This window comes from Bos indicus x Bos taurus, chromosome 5 (genome assembly GCF_003369695.1).
Source record: "Bos indicus x Bos taurus breed Angus x Brahman F1 hybrid chromosome 5, Bos_hybrid_MaternalHap_v2.0, whole genome shotgun sequence".
Classification (NCBI taxonomy): Eukaryota; Metazoa; Chordata; class Mammalia; order Artiodactyla; family Bovidae; genus Bos; species Bos indicus x Bos taurus.
The window spans coordinates 13825015-13844313 of NC_040080.1; the positions used below are offsets into that span (position 1 = coordinate 13825015).

Sequence of the window (19299 nt, forward strand, 5' to 3'; positions counted from 1 at the left end):
AGGATCTTCCTGACCCAGGGATCCAACTTGCATCTCTTATGTCTCCTGCATTGGCAGGCGGTTTCTATGCCACTAGCACCACCTGGGAAACCCTTATATGGCTTTAGGCTGACCCGTACCCTGGGGCCCCAGCACCCATCAGAACTTACTAAATCCAGTGGTGAACTCCTCTGGGGTCAGGAAGCCGTTGCCATCAGCATCCAGGGTATCAAACACATCCTCCAGGTCCTCCAAGCTGAGGGGCAGCTCCTTATGGAGTCTCTGAAAACAATGCAGACTGCCACGGTTAACACTGCTCATCACAGAGGGCTGCCTGGGGGCGGCGGCGCCTTCCATCCCCAGCCGACAAAAGCCAGAAGCTGGATTCTGAAGCTTCACCTTCCTTCTCTGAATATTAGGACTCCACCATCTCTTGGGTACCTGCTCATCTGTTAGGCAACTTGCTGGGTGATTTATAAGTAAATTTGTGTATATTTCTTTCTATATTTATATATAACTTAATATATATAGGATTTCCCAGGTGGGCTCTCAACTACTCCTGAAAAAACAACTGCCACTGGCTTAAGGTGTGGACAAGAGTATTTGTGTTGTAAAGAGAAACTGGCCCAGTGGGGTGCGAGGTCACTGGACCTGGGTCCTGGGCTGCCCCAATCACCCAGGGAGGGAAGAGCAGACACGGAAAGATGAAGAACAAAGCTGAGCTTCCCCCTGGCCTTTGCCTGCTGTGCAGTGGCCCCAGGCTAGGGTTAATTTGTACCCTTGAAGCAAGCACCCTCTTGTACCCTAATAATCAAAACTTCCCAGTGGTGACTCCCAAGGGAGTTCATTAGAACCCAGCTGTCCCTCTCCCTTCCTCCTGTTCCCCTGGGGATGGCTGCACAAATTTTCTCACTGTGGAAGTGACAGACAGCTGAAGACAAGGAACACACGGAGCCGCAAGAGGGAAGGCACATGTGCATCTGAACAGTCAGAAAGAGCTGGCAGGTGTGAGCGCCCATGACATAACTTGAGAAATACTCAGCTTGATCCTCCGGCAATCTTCTCGCTGATAAGCCATAAAGATTAATTTGGCAGGTACGTGCATTAAGGAAGACGGTGATGGATCACAATGTGGGGAGGCAGGATGGTGTCGGAGCCATTTAGAATCATTGAATTAAATATGAATGGGGTTTTTTTTTAAAGGAAGGGGAGTGAGACTGTGTGTGCAGGTTCTGGAAGTACATCTGCTGAGCAAAGAGCAAAATCTCTAGCTTATCACAGTCCATAAACCAGCTGTCCCAAAGCCAAAGGCAGAGAATACAGGGCGAGGAGGGGGGTCAATCTGGCAAGTGGAAAGTCCATTAACTTCTTCTGAAGCTAAAGGCATCCCACTGGAGGCAGGCTGAAAACCAAGATTCCAGTCCTTTCCTTGTGATAATCTGCCTCTCTCCCAAGCTCAGCCTGAATTTGATATCTAAAGTGTGGTCTCGGGCTTCCCTGGTGGTCCGGTGGTTAAAAATCCATCTGCTGATGCAGGGGACATGGGTTCGATCCCTGGTCCAGGAGGATCTCACATGCTGTGGGGCAAGTAAGCCCGTGTACAACAACTTCTGAGCCCTCACTTTAGAGCCCAGGAGCCGCGCTACTGAAGCCCACATGCCCTAGAGCCCAAGCTCCAAACAGAGAGGCCAGGAAATGAGAAGGCCACACACCGCAGCTAGAGAGCAGCCCCTACTCGCCGCAACTAGAGGAAGCCTGCTCACAGCAACAAAGACCACCGTAGCCAAAAATAAATAAATAAACATTTAAAAAATAATAAAATGTGGTCTCCGTGCTGAACCCAGAAATGGGCTGGAAGGAATTTCAGAGTCAGTAGGACCCCCAGATTGCCTCTAACCACCAACAGGTGGGTACCCTTGCTCTTGTTAGCATCACCCAGGAAAAGCTAGGTCGCACCCAATCTCTGGCACCACTTCTGAATCCAACAACACTTCTGAGCACAAGTCCTTCCCATGACAGAATCCCACACCTTGTCTCCGTTTCAACCCAGCTTCTTCCTCCTGCTGTCACTGAAACTGAGGGGCGGGAGGACGACAGTCTTATACCTTCCGAGTCATCCTCAGTCTTCACATCCTGGCAGAGCAACACCAAGGGCTTCTCCAGCCTCCTCGGCACACTGCGAACACTAGATCTCTTCACCTCTCTTCACTGGCCCTACTTGCAAAATCCTTTAGTCTTAATAACCATAATTGCCTCTTATTTATCTTTCGTCTCCGGGCCTGCAGAGCTGTGTAAAAGCAACTCAGTCTGCTCCTGTCCCCTGGGTACCTAGTGCTGTCTGCATTTTTAACTAAGGGAGCCGAGCCGAATGCAGAGGGACGTGATGATTCACTCCATGGTGCTGATAACCCGCGAAGCTCGGAGATTTGCCTGAAGTCACAGTGGAGGCCAGCCTGGGGTAAAAAAGTGATTTCTCCTTCAGGGCCTCTGCTGTGGGCTAGTGGTTCTCTGGGCACCCTTCCTTAATTCCCTCGTCTCATTTCTATCCCACCCCTGCCACCAAAATCTGCCTGGCCAGCACTGCCCATACCAGCCTTCCAGAATCCTGCTTCATGGGTGGGGCCTGTGTCCCTTCAGCTCCACCTGGATGGGCAAGCAGAGGATGGACGGCAACAGCGAGGAGGCAGGGTCACCCTCCTTACTCAGCCCACAGCCCAACCAGCTCTTCACAAGTCCACGCCCCCCAAACCCTGGCCTCCCCCCACCGCCTCCCAGTTAACCCTCAATTCCTGCCTCTTGGCATCACTTCCCCAGGAAGGCTTGGCAGCCCCCAGCTTAGGAGAGACCCAGACTCCCCGAAACACATTGCACTCATTCACAAGTCTCACCTCACTTTGTACTTCACGTCCTGATGGATGTGATTAGTGGATAAACGTCTGCTCCTCTGGCCTGGAAGCTCTGGGAAGAGGGGCCCCACTCATGTTTGCTCACTATTGTGCCCCAGGATCTGGCCCAGTGTTGACAACCCAGGGGTATGCAACTCGTTCACTTATTGAACGAGCGAATCAATAAACGAGTGACTACAAGTCATCTCAGGTGGTTCTGAACTCCTATTCACAGATCTCTGGTCGACACCTCACCCTCTCCAGATCCTGACCAGCCCCCTGGGAATGCTCAGCAAGGTCTTATCAACTAGGCCCTAGAACAGGAGTCTAGGCCCTAGCATAGCCGTGCTGAGGGGGCAGGCTCCCAGAGCCAGGGACAAATGCTGTCTCCTGCTGCACCCCAGCAGGACAGACCCTCTGTCTTCCAGGCTACCAGCCCCTAACATGTCTCGTGCAGCGGAAAGCTAAGGTTTGCATAGCTTCAAACGCATCTAAGGGAAATACTCACTAAAGAGAAAACCAACAAAATGAAGTTAACTTTGCAAAAAGAATAACAATTGCATGTGAACAATGTTCTGTGACCTCATTTTAAAAGAATTAAACTGACTGTATGTGCACAGAAAAAAAAAAAAAAAGTTTCAGAAGGACACATACCAGCCCTGCACACTGGATTTTCCCCGGAGGGTGGCACTTGGAGGGAGGGGTGGAAATCGTACCTCTATCTTCCTCCTGTCTATAATGTGCTTTTTAAAATGACGAAGTTAGTTTTACTTTCATAAAAAAGGATAAGACCAGAAGGGATCCACCTTTATAGCCAGATTGAAGTCTTCCTCTTCTCCCACAGTCTCCTGTTCAGACTCCTGTCCCTGTGGTTGAGCCCAGCCACATCCAGTGTCTTCAGAACAGGACTGTGAGGTCTGGAGGTGGGCTCTACCTTGATTCTGCCTGGTGCTTTGAGGTGCTTGGTCCAGGCTGACGGCTGGGTGTAGACAGGTGTCTCAACCTCTGCACCGCTGACATTTCAGGACGGAGAATTCTTTGCTGGGGGGAGAGCTGCTCTGGGTCTTACAGGACACTCAGCAGCATCCCTGGACAACACTTTGTAGACGCCAGCAGCATCTCCCTCTCCGGTCACTCCGGTCAAGAATGTCCCCAGGGCTTCCTTGGTGGCTCAGTGGTGAAGAATCCGCCTGCCAGTGCAGGAGACGTGGGTTTGATCCCTGATCCTAGACGATTCCACATGCTAAGAAGCAACTAAGCCCGTGTGCCACGACTGTCGAGCCTGTGCTCTAGAGCCTGGGCGCTGCCACTGCCGAGCCTGAGTGCTGCCACTCCTGCAGCCCGCACGCCCTGGAACCGGTGAACAGCAAGAAGAGAAGTCATCGCAATGAGAAGCCCGCACACCGGAACTAGAGAGTAGCCCCGCTCGCCGCAGCTAGAGAAAAGCCCGCTCAGCAACAAAGACCCAGCACAGCCGAACATAAATAAACTAGTTAATTACAAGTGTTTAAAATGGTCCACATAAACAAAATTAAAAAAAAAAAATAGAATGTCCCTAGACGTGGCCAAAAGTCTTCTAAGAAGCATAACCACCTTTGCTCCCACAGACTGGAAACGAGCGAGGTCAGTGCCTGTTGGAGATGACTGGAGGGGACACTCTCCAGCAGAAATGTCCCTTCTTGGCCTCGAAGGCAGAACAGATGACACTCGCCTGGCCTCCCAGTGTGACAGTGCAGCTGCTGTGGAAACAGGCTGGGGCTCCTCCAAACCACACATAGAATCGCCTGGGATCCAGCGATCCTGCTTTGGGGTACACACCCCAGAGAACTGACAGCAGGGCCGCCAAGTGCATTTGTACATCCCTGATCACAGTAGCATGGTTCACAGGCAAGGGTGTGAAGCATCAGAAGTGCCCACTGACGGTCAAATGGATACACAAAATATGATACATAGGTACAATGGAATCTTATACAGCCCTGAAAAGACAGGAGATTCTGATAAGTGCTGCCACGGGGCATCTTGAAGACATTCTGCTCAGTGAAATACAGCGGTCACGCCAGGATGGACACTATATGATTCCACTTACATGAGGTCCCCAGAGGAGCCGTATCCATAGAGACATAAGGCAGGATAGTCCTGGGGGCTGGGGGAGGGGGATGAGGATGTAGGCTTCAATGGGGACAGTTTCTCTTTTGCAAAATAAGAAGAGCTCTGGAGCTGAGTGGGAGTGATGATTACACAACAACCTTAATGTATTGAAAAGCACTGAAATAGTCACTTAGAAACGATTAAGAAATTTTTAGTGGATTTATCAGTTGGAGCTAGTGGTAAAGAACCCACTGGCCAGTACAGGAGTATGAGTCGAGGGTTCAATCCCTAGGTCAGGAAGATCCCCTGGAAAAGGACATGGCAACCAACTCCAGTATTCTTCCCTGGAGAATCCCATGGACAGAGGAGGGTGGAGGGCTACAGTCCATGGGGTCACAGAGTCGGACATGACTCAAGTGACTTAGCAGGCACAGATGGGCACACACAATTTTAAAGCATCACGAGGTGGAGGACACTAGGGATTAAGAATCAGGGTATAAGTAAGTTCCCCACCACCAACAACACACACACAGACAGTGAGCATTTATGGGGAGATTTCAGGTCCCAGCTCGGGGCTAAGTGCTCTGCATGAACACGGGTGTCTGACTTTCTTCTAGAGCCGGGGGGTAGTTATAAATAATTCACACATGAGCAACTACAGCTTAAAGGGGTTAAGAGACTCACACAAATGCACACTGCCAGTAAGCTGCAGATTCAGGATTAAAATTGGTCAATTTTCCGTAAAATTCTTTAAGAGTCTCCTTGCTAACCTAACTGAGGAGTCATCTAGCTTCTCCTGTAAGCGTCGGATGGTGCCCCTTTGAGGCTTTGTGGGCCTCTGTGACGGCTTCTGAAAGTCTGAGCTGTAACTTGGAATCTGCTGTGGAGGGTCTGCAAAGAGCCGGCTGGGGTCCAATAACCCGGCGCTCACAGAAATGGGGAGCGGCGGGGTTCGGCTGGTTGGCCAGCTCCTGGGTGGTTCTTTACAGCTCGGCTAATCCAGGAACCGCAGGCAGTGTTGGGAGGTGTGCTCTTGGCACCGGTGACGATCATCACACCGCTCTCGGGTGCTCAGTCTCTCAGTCTGCCTGACTCTGTGCGACCCCATGGACTGCAGCCCTCCAGGCTCCTCTGCCCATGGGATTCTCCAGACAAGAACACTGGAGTGGGTTGCCATGCCCTCCTCCAGGGGATCTTCCCGACCCAGGGACTGAACCCGAATCGCCTGTGACTCCTACATTGGCAGGCAGTTTCTTTACTACTAGTGCCATCTGAGAAGCCCACACACTTCTCTACAAAACTGGGGAAATGGGATTTATGAGACTGCAGACTGCCCATCCAGTTCCAGCTCTCTCTCCCGGCTGGAAAGGTCTTTTCACCCCCTTCTCCAGCCTGACCCTCCTGTGTCCCTCAGCCTCTCACTCAGCACCCTCCAGCCCACGACTCTGCTTCTCTAAGGGACCCCTCCCTGCAAAGCAGTCTTCACCCCAGCTCTTTCAGGAATGATCCCCAAGGGACACACAGCGGGGCTCCTTGTGGAGGAGGGTGTGAGGTGTTGTGGGGGGACATGGGCAGGTCTGAAGACCCTCACATCCCTGCCGAAACCCTGTGCACCTAAGCAGATCAGGGTCTTCTGCCCACTGTCTGGTAGCAGGATGTCTGCCCCTGGAGCGTGAGCTCAGGGCAGCCAGCCATCCCCGAGACCGGCTCCTTTCCACCTGTGGTCCTGCCCTGCCAGGCCAGCTGGCTGCCCACCGCTGCTCTGAGCACCTGTCAGATGGCTGAAGCCCATCTCGCCTGCTGCGAGTGGACTTCCTGTCATTACACAGGAGAAAGAAGAACAGGAGCACTGGGGGAGCAGCCTACCACCGCATCGGCTATACCCCAATACAAAATGAAAAGACTGGGAAAAAAAGAAAACCTGCCCATCTTGGGTCTTCATCCCCTTAACACCACTGTATGTCCCCCACCCAAAATGCACTTGACAGGTAAGTGAGGGCTGGTAGGGGTAGGGGAGATGCTGTCAGAGCTCCAGCAGAACCTATGCTTCCTCTAGTCTCGTCCGGGTGAAACCATGACTGCAGCATGAGAGACTGCAGGAAGACGCTCAGAAGAACTTTTATACTAGCGGCAGGAAGGTACCAGACCAGGGGTGGGCAAGCCACGCCCCCGTCCTGTAAGTGGGACCCAGAGCCTGTTTTCCTATGCCCAGTGAGCTAAGAATGACTTTTACATTTTTTAACGGTTGAAAACAACATCAAAAGGATAATATTTAGTGACATATGAAAATGACATACAATGTTCATTTCAGTATTGGTAAGTAGAGTTGTTTGGGGGCGGGCCACACTGTCTGTGGCTGCTGGTGCTGATGTAAGCAAGCAGGACCCTCTGGGGCCTTCCCAGGACAGACCCCTTCCCAGCATCCTCTGCTTTAGATCCTCTCTGAAGGCTGCCCACTCCAGTATTCTTGCCTGGAAAATCCTGCAGACAAGGAGCCTGGCGGGTTACAGACCATGGTGTCGCAGAGTCAGACATGACTGAAGTGACTTAGCACGAAAGACCTAGATAATAGTATCCGAAGCACACTGCCTGAGTTGTTCTACAGATGATAAAAGCCACCACCAAATGGAAAACGTCATATACCTGATGATCATGAGTACGTAGTCCCCGGGCCTCCTGGAGCCCGAGGATTGATCACCTGAATCCCTGTGACAGCGCTCTGATCTCTCACCATCAGCCAATCAAGAATTGTGCATGAACTGATCACAGACCCTGGAACTCTCCCTTCCAAACCTGGCCTTTAAAGATGCTTTGCTGAAACCCCTCAGGGAGCTTGAAGGTCCTGGGCTCCTTGCCTGACCTGGTAATAAATGCTACATTTCCTTCCCCACAACCCAGCATGGATAGATAGCTTTATGGCGCATGGGACAGTGGATCCGAGTTTGGTTTAGTAACCCGGCCACAGAGCGGAGAGTCACAGTACCTCGTGGGAGTGGCTTGAGCACAACTCAGAGCTGTGCTGCAAGGCAACAAGTCAATGCCTTTCCACCTGTGTTCCAGAAGGTTCTTCTCCATGTCTTCAAGAAACTTATATTGCAATCACTATTTTCCACAATCCTAGGGCTTCAGCAATATGTGAACCGTGAACTTCCTGATGGTCAAGCTGGTTTTAGAAAAGGCAGAGGAACTAGAGATCAAATTGCCAACATCCAATGGATCATGGAAAAAGCAAGAGAGTTCCAGAAAAACATGTATTTCTGCTTTATTGACTATGCCAAAGCCTTTGACTGTGTGGATCACAATAAACTGTGGAAAATTCTTAAAGAGATGGGAATACCAGACCACCTGATCTGCCTCTTGAGAAATTTGTATGCAGGTCAGGAAGCAACAGTTAGAACTGGACATGGAACAACAGACTGGTTCCAAATAGGAAAAGGAGTTCATCAAGGCTGTATATTGTCACCCTGCTTATTTAACTTATATGCAGAGTACATCATGAGAAACGCTGGACTGGAAGAAACACAAGCTGGAATCAAGATTGCCGGGAGAAATATCAATAACCTCAGATATGCAGATGACACCACCCTTATGGCAGAAAATGAAGAGGAACCAAAAAGCCTCTTGATGAAAGTGAAAGAGGAGAATGAAAAAGTTGGCTTAAAGCTCAACAATCAGAAAACGAAGATCATGGCATCCAGTCCCATCACTTCATGGGAAATAGATGGGGAAACAGTGTCAGAGTTTATTTTTTGGGGCTCCAAAATCACTGCAGATGGTGATTGCAGCCATGAAATTAAAAGACACTTACTCCTTGGAAGGAAAGTTATGACCAACCTAGACAGCATATTCAAAAGCAGAGACATTACTTTACCAACAAAGGTCCGTCTAGTCAAAGCTATGGTTTTTCCTGTGGTCATGTATGGATGTGAGAGTTGGACTGTGAAGAAGGCTGAGCGCTGAAGAATTGATGCTTTTGAACTGTGGTGTTGGAGAAGACTCTTGAGAGTCCCTTGGACTGCATGGAGATCCAACCAGTCCATTCTGAAGGAGATCAGCCCTGGGATTTCTTTGGAAGGAATGAGGGTAAAGCTGAAACTCCAGTACTTTGGCCACCTCATGCGAAGAGTTGACTCATTGGAAAAGACTCTGATGCTGGGAGGGATTGGGGGCAGGAGGAGAAGGGGACGACAGAGGATGAGATGGCTGGATGGCATCACTGACTCGACGGACGTGAGTCTGAGTGAACTCCGGGAGTTGGTGACGGACAGGGAGGCCTGGCGTGCTGCGATTCATGGGGTCGCAAAGAGTCGGACACGACTGAGCGACTGAACTGAACTGAACTGAGGGAGTTACTGAGTCAGAGAAAACAGCTCCCACGTCAGACAGCAAGTATAGACCAGAAAAAGAGCACCAGGAGATCTGGCTCCCAGAAGAGTCTGGGTCGATGTCTCCTTCCAGGACAGAGTTAATGGCATCTTTTCTGTTAAAGGGCTTCCTTGGTGGCTCAGACAGTAAAGAATCTGCCTGCAATTCAGGAGACCTGGGATTGATCCTTGGGTTGGGACGATTCCCTGGAGAAGGAAATGGCAACCCACTCCAGTATTTTTGCCTGGGAAATTCCATGGACAGAGGAGCCTGGCGGGCTACAGTCCAAGGGGTTGCAAAGAGTCAGAACGACTGAGCGACTAACACTTTCACTTTCTGTTAAAGACGTCACATCCCAAGAGACAGGTCCCAACCCAAGAGAGGGAGACCCAGGCCTTTGGCATTCCAGGTGGGCAGGCCCAGCCCAGGGACCCCTTACCTGCATATCTGCCCTGGCGATGAAGCCCTTGCCCTCCTTGTCACAGGTCTGAAAGAATTCCTGTGCCCTCCTCAGCATGGCCAGCTGAGTCGCTGCCAGCTCCTGAGTCCCCTCGCATGGCAGGTCGTCCAGGGAGCCCAAGCAGGCCCCGCTCCCCTGGCGCCCCCGGCCAGATCCCCGGGGTCTGGAGACCATTCTCCCATCAATGGTGGCCATCCGGATCTGTCAATTTCTTCGAGTCTCTTCAGAACCTGAAGATGGAAGATGAGAGAGAGGCGTGGTGAGGATGCAAGGAGGCTGGAGAAGGACGTGGGGTTGGTGAGAGGGAAGCAGAGAACCACCTACCAGGGTGCCTGTCTCTCTCTTAATTAGCATGAGCTCAGAACAGGGGAAATGCACCATGATCACTAACAGATCAGCCAGCCCATCAAAGTAAGCAGAAAAGATTGGCCGGGGGGTGGGGTGGCGGCGGGGGATAGACGTTTCCAGATTGAAAGGAGGCGGCCAGAGAACTGAATCAACAAATAGATGTAAATCAACATCAAAAGTACAGATCCTGATAGATCAGTTATCATTTCTGGAGTGTTCCTCTGGAGGCAGGTACTGCACCAAGATCCCTCTACACATTTCCCCACCCTCGAATGGAGGGATTGCAGTCATGGTGACTAGCAGTAGAGGAAGATATTTGGGGTTGGGTCTTCCTGGTAGCTCAGATGGTAAAGAGTCTGCCTGCAATGTAGGAGACCTGGGTTCAATCCCCGGGCTGGGAAGAGCCCCTAGAGGAGGACGTGACAACCCACTCCAGTATTCTCACCTGGAGAAGCCTATCAGTTCTATCAGTGTTTGTTCTATGCTTTTGGCATCTGTTATTAGGTCCAATTGTGTTTAGATTACTTTATTCTATTGATGAATCTTGCCTGGAGAATCCCACGGACAGAGGAGCCTGGCGGGCTATCATCCATGGGTTGCAGAGTCGGACACGACTGAAGCCATGTAGCATGCACGCATTGCTGAAAGAATTTTCAGTTCATGGCACAGGAGGAAGAAACCTAGGTGGAGCCTGTGTGTTCAGTTGCTCAGTTGTGTCTGACTCTTTGCAACCCCATGGACGATAGCCTGCCAGGCTCCTCTGTCCATTGGATTCTCCAGGCAAGAGTCATCAATAGGATAAAGTAATCTAAACACAAATGTACCTAATAACAGATGCCAAAAGCAAATGCACAGAATAAGAACTGATAGAAATTCAAGGAGAACTAGACAAATCCACAACCACATTTAGATTTCAATATCCCTCTATCAATAATGAATAAAACAAGGAGACAGAAATCAGAAAGGATACAGAAGGCTTGAACCAAACTGTCAACTATTTTGACCTAATTGACATTAATAGAAAAATCTACCCAACAAAATCTGAATACAAATCTTTTAAGTGTAACATGGAACATTTACCAAGACAGTCCATATTACGGTCCACAAAACAAGATTCAACAAATTTAAAAGGATTCAGTCAAACAGAGTATGTACTCTGACCACCCTGGAATTACATTAGAACAACAACAGAAAGACCTCTGGAAAATCGCCAAATATGTGGAAACTACATAATGCTCTTCTGAAACCCATGGCTCAAAGGAGAAATGTAAAGGGAATTTGAGAAGCATTTTTTAACTAAATGAAACTGCTGCTGCTGCTAAGTCACTTCAGTCGTGTCCGACTCTGTGCAACCCCAGGGACGGCAGCCCACCAGGCTCCCCCGTCCCTGGGATTCTCCAGGCAAGAACACTGGAGTGGGTTGCCATTTCCTTCTCCAATGCATAAAAGCTCAACATATCAAATTTTGTAGAATATCGCTAAAGCATTACTCAGGGAAAGATTTACAGCACAAAACACACATAAAAGCAAAGAAAGGTCTTGGTCAAGCAGCCTCATCTTCTACCACTAGAAACTAGAAAAAGAGGAGCAAATTAAACCCCAAGTAAGGAGAAGAAATAACAATCAGAGCAGAAATCAATGAAATAAAAAACCTGGAGAAAAATCAATGAAACTAAAAGCTAGTACTTTAAGAAGATCAATAAAGACAGAAGACACTATATCACAGTATCAGGAATTTGAGATGACAGCATTACACATTCTACAGACATTAAAAGCATAATAAGGGAAAATTATGAGCAAGTTTATGCCAGTAAGTTTATCAATTTAGATGAGATGGAGAAATTCCTTGAAATATCACACTAAATATCAAAGCTCACTCAAGGAAAAATAGGTAACACGAATAATACTTTATTTTAAAAATTGAACTGACAGTTTAAAATCTTCCTATAGGAAAACTCTAGGCCCAGGTGGCTACGCTGATGAAGTCTACCAAATACTAAAAGAAAAATTAATAGCAATTCTATTCAAACTCTTCTGGAAGATTGAAGGATAGGAAATACTTTCTAACATATTGTATGAGGCCAGGATTACCCTGACACTCAAACTAGACAAAAACATTAAAAGAAAAGAAAAACAGACCAAAAACCTTCATGAACATAGATGCAAGAATTCTTTAGGAAATTATAGCAGATTGAACCCAACACTGTATAAAAAGAATGATACATCCTGATTAAGTGGGGTTTTATCCCAGGAGTACAAGAATGGCTTAATATTTGAAAATTAACACCATAATTCACCACATTAACAAATTTAAAAGACAAACGGTATGATCATCTGAATAGATGCAGAACAAGCATTTGACAAAATCTAACACCAACTTCTGGCAAAAACTCTCAGCAAACTAGAAATAGGAAGGAGTTTTCCCAATCTAAAAATGGGTATCTACCCAAAAAAAGTGACAGTTAAAATTATACTTGGTGTAAAACCAAATGTTTTTGCCCTATGATCAAGAAAAAGACAAGAATGTTGTCTCACCACTTGTATCCAACATTGTTGTTAGCATCTCGCCAGTTTGATGAGACAAGAAAAGAAATAAAAAGCACCCAGAAAAAAAAAAAAAAAAAAAAAAAAAAAAATAAAAAAAAAAAAAAAAAAAAAAAAAAAAAAAAAAAAAAAGCACCCAGATTGGAAAGCAGGAAGTAAAATTATCTTTATTCCCAGACAACTTGAGTGTCTAGTAGGAAATCTGATGAAATTCACAAAAAGCTGCTAGAACTAACATGTGACTTTGACAAGTTTAAAAGATACACACTCTCTATACGAAAATCAATTGTGCTTCTGGATGTCGGCAACAAAAAGCTGAGATTGAAATAAAAATATCATTTACAGTAGCATCAAAAGTATGAAATGCTTATGGATATATCTGAGAAAAAATATGTAGTACTCATCCATGGAAAGATACAAAATATTGGTGAGAGAATTTAAAGAAGACCACAATCAGTGGAAAGAGTTGAATGTTCATGAACTGAAAGACTCAATCCTGTTAAGATGCTATTTCTCCCTAAATTCATCCATAGATTCATCTCAATCCCAATCAAAATCCCAGCGGGTTTTGTAGAAACTGACAACCTGATCCAAAATTCATGTGAAAATGCAAAGGACCTAGAAGAGCCAAAACAACTTCAAAAAAAGAAAACAAAGTTGCAAGAACACTACTGGATTCCCAGACATTCTGAGTCTGCAGTCATGAAGGCAGTGTAATATTGGTATAAAGACAGAAAAGTAAATAGATAAATGAAACAGAACAGAAGATCCAGAAATAGACCTGTATATAGAACTAATTTTTTTGCAAAGGCAGTTCAGCAGAGGGAGTGTAATCCTTTTAGCAAATGGTACTGGAATAATCGGATATCCATTTGCAAAAATGAATTTCAGTTCATACCTTATCCCATATACTAAGATTTACTCAAAACGGATCATAGAACTAAATGGAAAATCTAAAAATATTAAACTTCAAGAAGAAAACATCTTTGTGACCTTGGCTTAAAGTCAAATATTTCTTAGGTACAGTAGCAATAGCATAATCCATTTAAAGGAAACCCTGATAAACTGGACTTTATAAAAATTTCAACTTTCTGCTCTTTGAAAGATACCATTTAAGCTCCACAGAGAAAAATATTTGCAAATCATGTATCTGATAGAGAATTTTGATCCAGAATATATAAAGAACCCTCAGAACTTATTTGGAGAAGGCAATGGCACCCCACTCCAGTACTCTTGCCTGGAAAATCCCATGGACGGAGGAGCCTGGTAGGCTGCAGTCCATGGGGTCGCTAAGAGTCGGACACGACTGAGCGACTTCACTTTCACTTTTCACTTTCATGCATTGGAGAAGGAAATGGCAACCCACTCCAGTGTTCTTGCCTGGAGAATCCCAGGGATGCAGGAGCCTGGTGGGCTGTCATCTCTGGGGTCACACATAGTCGGACATTACTGAAGCGACTTAGCAGCAGCAGAACTTATTAATCAGAAAATAAACAACTCAATTTTTTAATGGACAAACATTTGAACAGGCACTTCACCAAATAAGATATATTGATATCAAATAATTGCATAAAAATGTTCAACATTATTAGTCATAAGGGAAATGCAATTTAACACCACAATGAAAGGCTACTATACACTTACTAGAATGTCTGAAACGAAAAAGATTGACCAAGTCTTGGCACAGATATGGGGTGATCGGATGGAATACTCAAATGCTGCTGGTGAGAATGTACACAAATGTACAACCCTTTGGAAAACATTCTGTGGTTTCCTTAAAAAGTCAAACAAACTCCTACCATCCTAAATATTTACTAACAGAATAAAAGCATATATCTGTACAAAGACTTGTCCATGAAGGTTCATAGAAGCTTTATTCGTAGCAGCCAAAAACAGTCAAAACGCTCATCGGCATGTGAGTGGGTAAAACTGTAATGTAAACCCACAATGGGATACTACTTGGCTTTGAAAGGAGAGGACTGTTGTTCCAAGGAACAAACTGCATTGAATTTCAATCACATGAGTGAAAGAAGTTGGACAAAAATAGTGCACCCTATTTGATTCCATTTATATAAAATTATGAAAAAGGAGGACTACCTAAGTGATAGGAAAGAGATAAGGGAGGGTGGGAGAAGGTGAAAAGCAGGAATGGCAAATGGGCAAGAGGAACCTTTTGGCGGTGTAGACGTGTTCCAAATCTTACTTGCTGTGGTGGTTTCATGGAGATATACATATACATACAGACACTCGTACACATGTATACATATATGTATATACGAACATGGGCTTCCCTGGAGCTCAGTGGTAAAGAACCTGCCTGCAATGCAGGAGAAACGCGTTCAGTTCCTAGGTCTGGAAGATCCCCTGGAAGAGGAAATGGCAAGCCACTCTAGTATTCTTGCCTGGAGATATCCCATGGACAGAGGAGCTTGGTGGGCTACGGTCCATGGGGTCCCCAAAATTCAGACATGACTGAGCGACAGAACAACAATTGTATGTCAATAGTTCAATAGATCTATTTAAAATATATATATAGGCCAGCCAGCCCCTTCTCATGCTTCCCAGAACTTGCAAATCTTGCACCACCTGCTGTGTTTATTCCCAGGATCCTGACTCCTCCTTTGACCTTCAACTCTGGCAAGCCGGAAATGCCTGAAAATTCAGCAGTTTCCCTGTGAAAACCCTCAGTCACATAGTGTCGGAGCTAAATGAACATGGAAAGGAGGGGAGCAAGGCAGAGTTCCCTCTGCAGACTCTTGCCCCAGTCGGATGCATGAGCTCACCTCCTTTCTCCTCTGACTAGGCCAGAAATCTTCCCATAGTATCTGTGGGGTTCCCAAGGGGAAGAGAAGACAAAGCCACAGAAGTGCTTCTGCTTTCATTTCCAAATAGAATGGAAGCCCTGCGCTGGGCTGGGCCGTCTCACATTTGGAGGAAGCCTGGTGATGCTCTGGCCCGGGACTGAACACAGCTTTCTGCCTCCAGGATGCTTCAGGCCACCAGACAGTAACTCCGTAAGAGGGAAGAGGTTGTGTGTGTTAGTTGCTCAGTCCTGTCCAACTCTATGTGACCCCATGGACCATAGCCCTCTGGGCCCTTCTGTCCCTGGGGTTTTCTAGGCAGGAATATTGGAGTAGGTTGCATTCCCTTCTCCAGAAGATTTTCCTGACCCAGGGATCAAACCTGGGTCTTCCCCACTACAGGCAGAGTCTTAACTGTCTGAGACACCAGAGAAGCCTCCATAAGAGGGCAAGTGGTGGGATATGGCCCAAAGACAGTGGACAAAGTCTGTCACCATCACAAAGGGAAAGAGAGCCCGCTCTTATCTGCCTGTCTCCATCAGAGCTGGCAGACGGCCGTTCTTCCTCCAGAATGGCTCCAGAAAAGCCTTCATACACGGATGGAAATTATCCAGCCCTCTTATATTTCCAGAAGCATCTCCAGACCTCCAAAGTGATTCACAGCTCAGTAATGGCTATAATCAGAACATTCACAGACAAAGCCTAAATCCTCTCTGAAGGCTCTGAGCCCCTTCCCTGTTACTCTGGGCTCCTCAGAAATGGAGCAGGCTGGTACCCCCTCTCTACCATGCCAGAGGCAGACTTCAGAGTCACCCTGACCTTTCTTGAAGCTCTCCTGACGCAGGTAGGACTAAGAGTCCCACAGCATTTTCAGTATCTGATCAGATCCTATTAATTACCCAGGCTCCAGTGGAGGAATATTCTATATGCAGCAGTGATCCAGTACTCTTGCCTGGAGAATCGCATGGACAGTGGAGCCTGGCTGGCTACAGTCCATGGGATCGCAGGGGTCAGACACGAAGTAGCGACTAAACCTCCACCACCACCGCCCACTTGTCAGTGACTAACTTCATGTTGCCAGCATCACAGGGAGGCAGATGGGCCAGTCGTGTCAAGCTGTGGGGGTGCCGGAGGGCTGCTGAGCAAAAGGCAGCTGCAGCCAGAGAGGGTGTGAAAAGCTTGGGGGGCCTGGTTCTTACCCGCCCCTGGGAGGGAGCAAGTGAAGGAATAATTGAGGAGGCATCAGACGGGAGGTGTGTCAGTTTCCTAGGGCCATTTTGCAATAGAGGACCAAAAACTGAGTGGCTTAAACAACAGGAACATATTCTCTCATATTCTGAGGGCCAATCCTGAGGCTAGAAGCCCAAATCCCGTGTGTCTCAGAGTGGGCTGTGCTTCCTTTTGATAGAGACAAAGCTGGTGATGAAACAATTAATCTCACTAGGGGATTGTAAGTAGAAAAAAATATGAGAAAGCCCTGTAAGTTAATGATCTCTCAAGAAAGCAGGTTTGCTTAACCACAAAACCAAGCTGGCTTGCTTAGCAACCATGCGACAGAAGACATGCCTCCAAACAATGAAACAATGGCGGCATGAGCCCCACACCCTGCCCAGTGAGCTTAGTGAGTTAATAACCCCTAGGACATGCTCTCTGCACACATTTGGTGGAAAGTCACTCATTGTACAGAGACCTGAAATAATATTTTTCAAGTCCTGGCTTGACCACGTCGAGACAAGAAAACTCCCCTTCCCAACCTAGAGGAGGAGTTGATGGAAGTGTGATGGCTACTCAAGGATGAGGAAGAAAGTGGCCTTTTTCCCCTCCCTATTTTTCCTTTGATTATAAAACTATAGCCCACTAAGTTCTTGGGTGCGGTACTCTCCCACCCATCCACTTGTAAGCCGCACAAGTGTCCTGTTCTAATAACTCCCTTCTCATCTATCAATTTACTTCTTGCCGAATTCTTTTCACATAGAGACATGTACAGCTGTGAGAGCTGGACCATAAAGAAGCTGGGGTGCTGAAGAACTGATTCTTTCAAACTGTGATGCTAGTGAAGGCTCTTGAGAGTCCCTTGGACAGCAAGGAGATCAAACCAGTCAATGCTAAAGGAAATCAACCCTGAATATTCATTGGAAGGACTGATGCTGGAGCTGAAGCTCCAATACTTTGACCACCAGATACAAAGAGCTGACTCATTGGAAAAGGCCCTGATGCTGGGAAAGATTGAGGGCAGGAGGAGAAGGGGGCAGCAGCAGATGAGATGGTTGGATGGCATCACCGAGTCAATGGACATGAGTCTGATTAAACTCCAGGAAATGGTGAAGGACAGGGAAGCCTGGTGTGCTGCAGTCCATGGGGTCCCAAAGAGTCAGACATGACTTATCAACTGAACAAGAGACATAAAGGACCAGAGCTCTTCCGAGCACCCCGAAATACCACCTAGCGGTTTCACTCTGAGACTCTTTCCAGGCAAGACTTCTCCTGCCTCTTCCCAGCTGGCGGCCAGCCTGGAGTCCTTGGCTCTTAGCTGCATCTCTCCTCTGATCTCTGCCCCCATCGCCACAAGGCCTCTCCCTTCCACATCTGCTCCTATCATCTTTCTATCTTACATAACCAGTCATGTTGATTAAGGGCCCACCCTAATGACTTCATTTCAACTTCTCTAACTGCCCTTACAATCACCCTACTTCCAAATGGCTCAGCAGTTAAAAAAAAAAAAATGCCTGCAATGAAGGAGATACAGCTTCAATCCCTGGGTTGGAAAGATCCCCTGGAGGAAGATACAGCAACCCACTCCAGTGTTCTTGACTGGGAAACCCCATGGACAGAGGAGACTGGTGGCTACAGTCCATGGGGTCACAAAAAGAGTCGGACATGACTGAGCGATTTAACATGCACACAGGCTACTTTGAAATCAGGTCACAATCCAGGGTCCTGGGGGTTAAGACTTCAATGTGTCTTTTGGGGATACAACTCAAGTCCTAAGAGGTGGTGTCTTAGAAGACCCTGAGACAGGGATGTGGGTGAAAGGGGCTAGTTTGTGAGGGATGGAAACATTGTCCAGGGAGTAGAAAGGGAGTGCAGCCTGTGAGAGGTGCCTTCTCCAGCCAATTATGGGGTGGGGGGGATGCCAAGGGCTACTGGAGCCTCCCAGGAACTTGGGGATAGACCACAGGTCTTAGTGGTCCAACCCCAGGCCAAGGAAATGGATTCCTTGTATGTCAATCCCTCTCAATCATGGAGAGCTGCCCCTGAGGATGTCAGGCCCCAGCACTCCAGGGGCCATGTGTGGCGGCTCTAGAGAAAACCCCCCAGACAAAGGGGCAGCTAGAAGTGGCCAGAGGACTTGGAAATGGTCAGCACTACCCCTTCCATGAAGTGGGCAGGGCACCAACAGCATCTGGAACTAGAACATGGGGGAAGGGGAGTCTCCAGGCCACCCACCTGCAATTCAGATGTGTCCAACCTCAGTTCCCCTATCTGTAAGATGCAGATGACAGTACTTACTTCCCGTGAGGACCAGGCAACGTAAAAACATGCAAAACACTTGGAAATGATGACGGGCACACAGTAAGTGGTTGGTAAGTGTGAGTGAACTCTTACGATCATTTCTAGAGCATTTTCAGTATTATTCTTTCTAGTTCAAAAATCTGAGAGTGAGATGACTCCTTGGAAGGTGATTCGATAATCCAAGATGTATAAACTCCTAATGATGCTAATTATCCTTTTCAGTTGCAAAAGGACTTTCCCTTCCATCCTCCCATCTCCATCATGTGAAGCTGTCAGAACTGGCTGTCCTTTCCCCTTTTCATTAATGAGCATCTCA

At 47.4% G+C, this 19299-nt stretch overlaps 1 protein-coding gene across 5 annotated transcripts in view; it reads right to left on the minus strand.

Annotated features, from left to right (window-relative positions):
- Positions 1-19299, minus strand: part of CRACR2A (calcium release activated channel regulator 2A) — a 158424-nt gene that overhangs the window by 67587 nt on the left and 71538 nt on the right. For all 5 annotated transcript variants that reach the window (XM_027541053.1, XM_027541054.1, XM_027541052.1 and 2 more), the window contains 2 exons: positions 9757-10007; positions 150-261 (listed from right to left, as the gene is read on the minus strand). In XM_027541053.1, the coding sequence (XP_027396854.1) occupies positions 150-261; positions 9757-9972 (328 nt within the window). In that variant the 5' untranslated portion in view covers positions 9973-10007. The remainder of the gene's footprint in view (positions 1-149; positions 262-9756; positions 10008-19299) is intronic.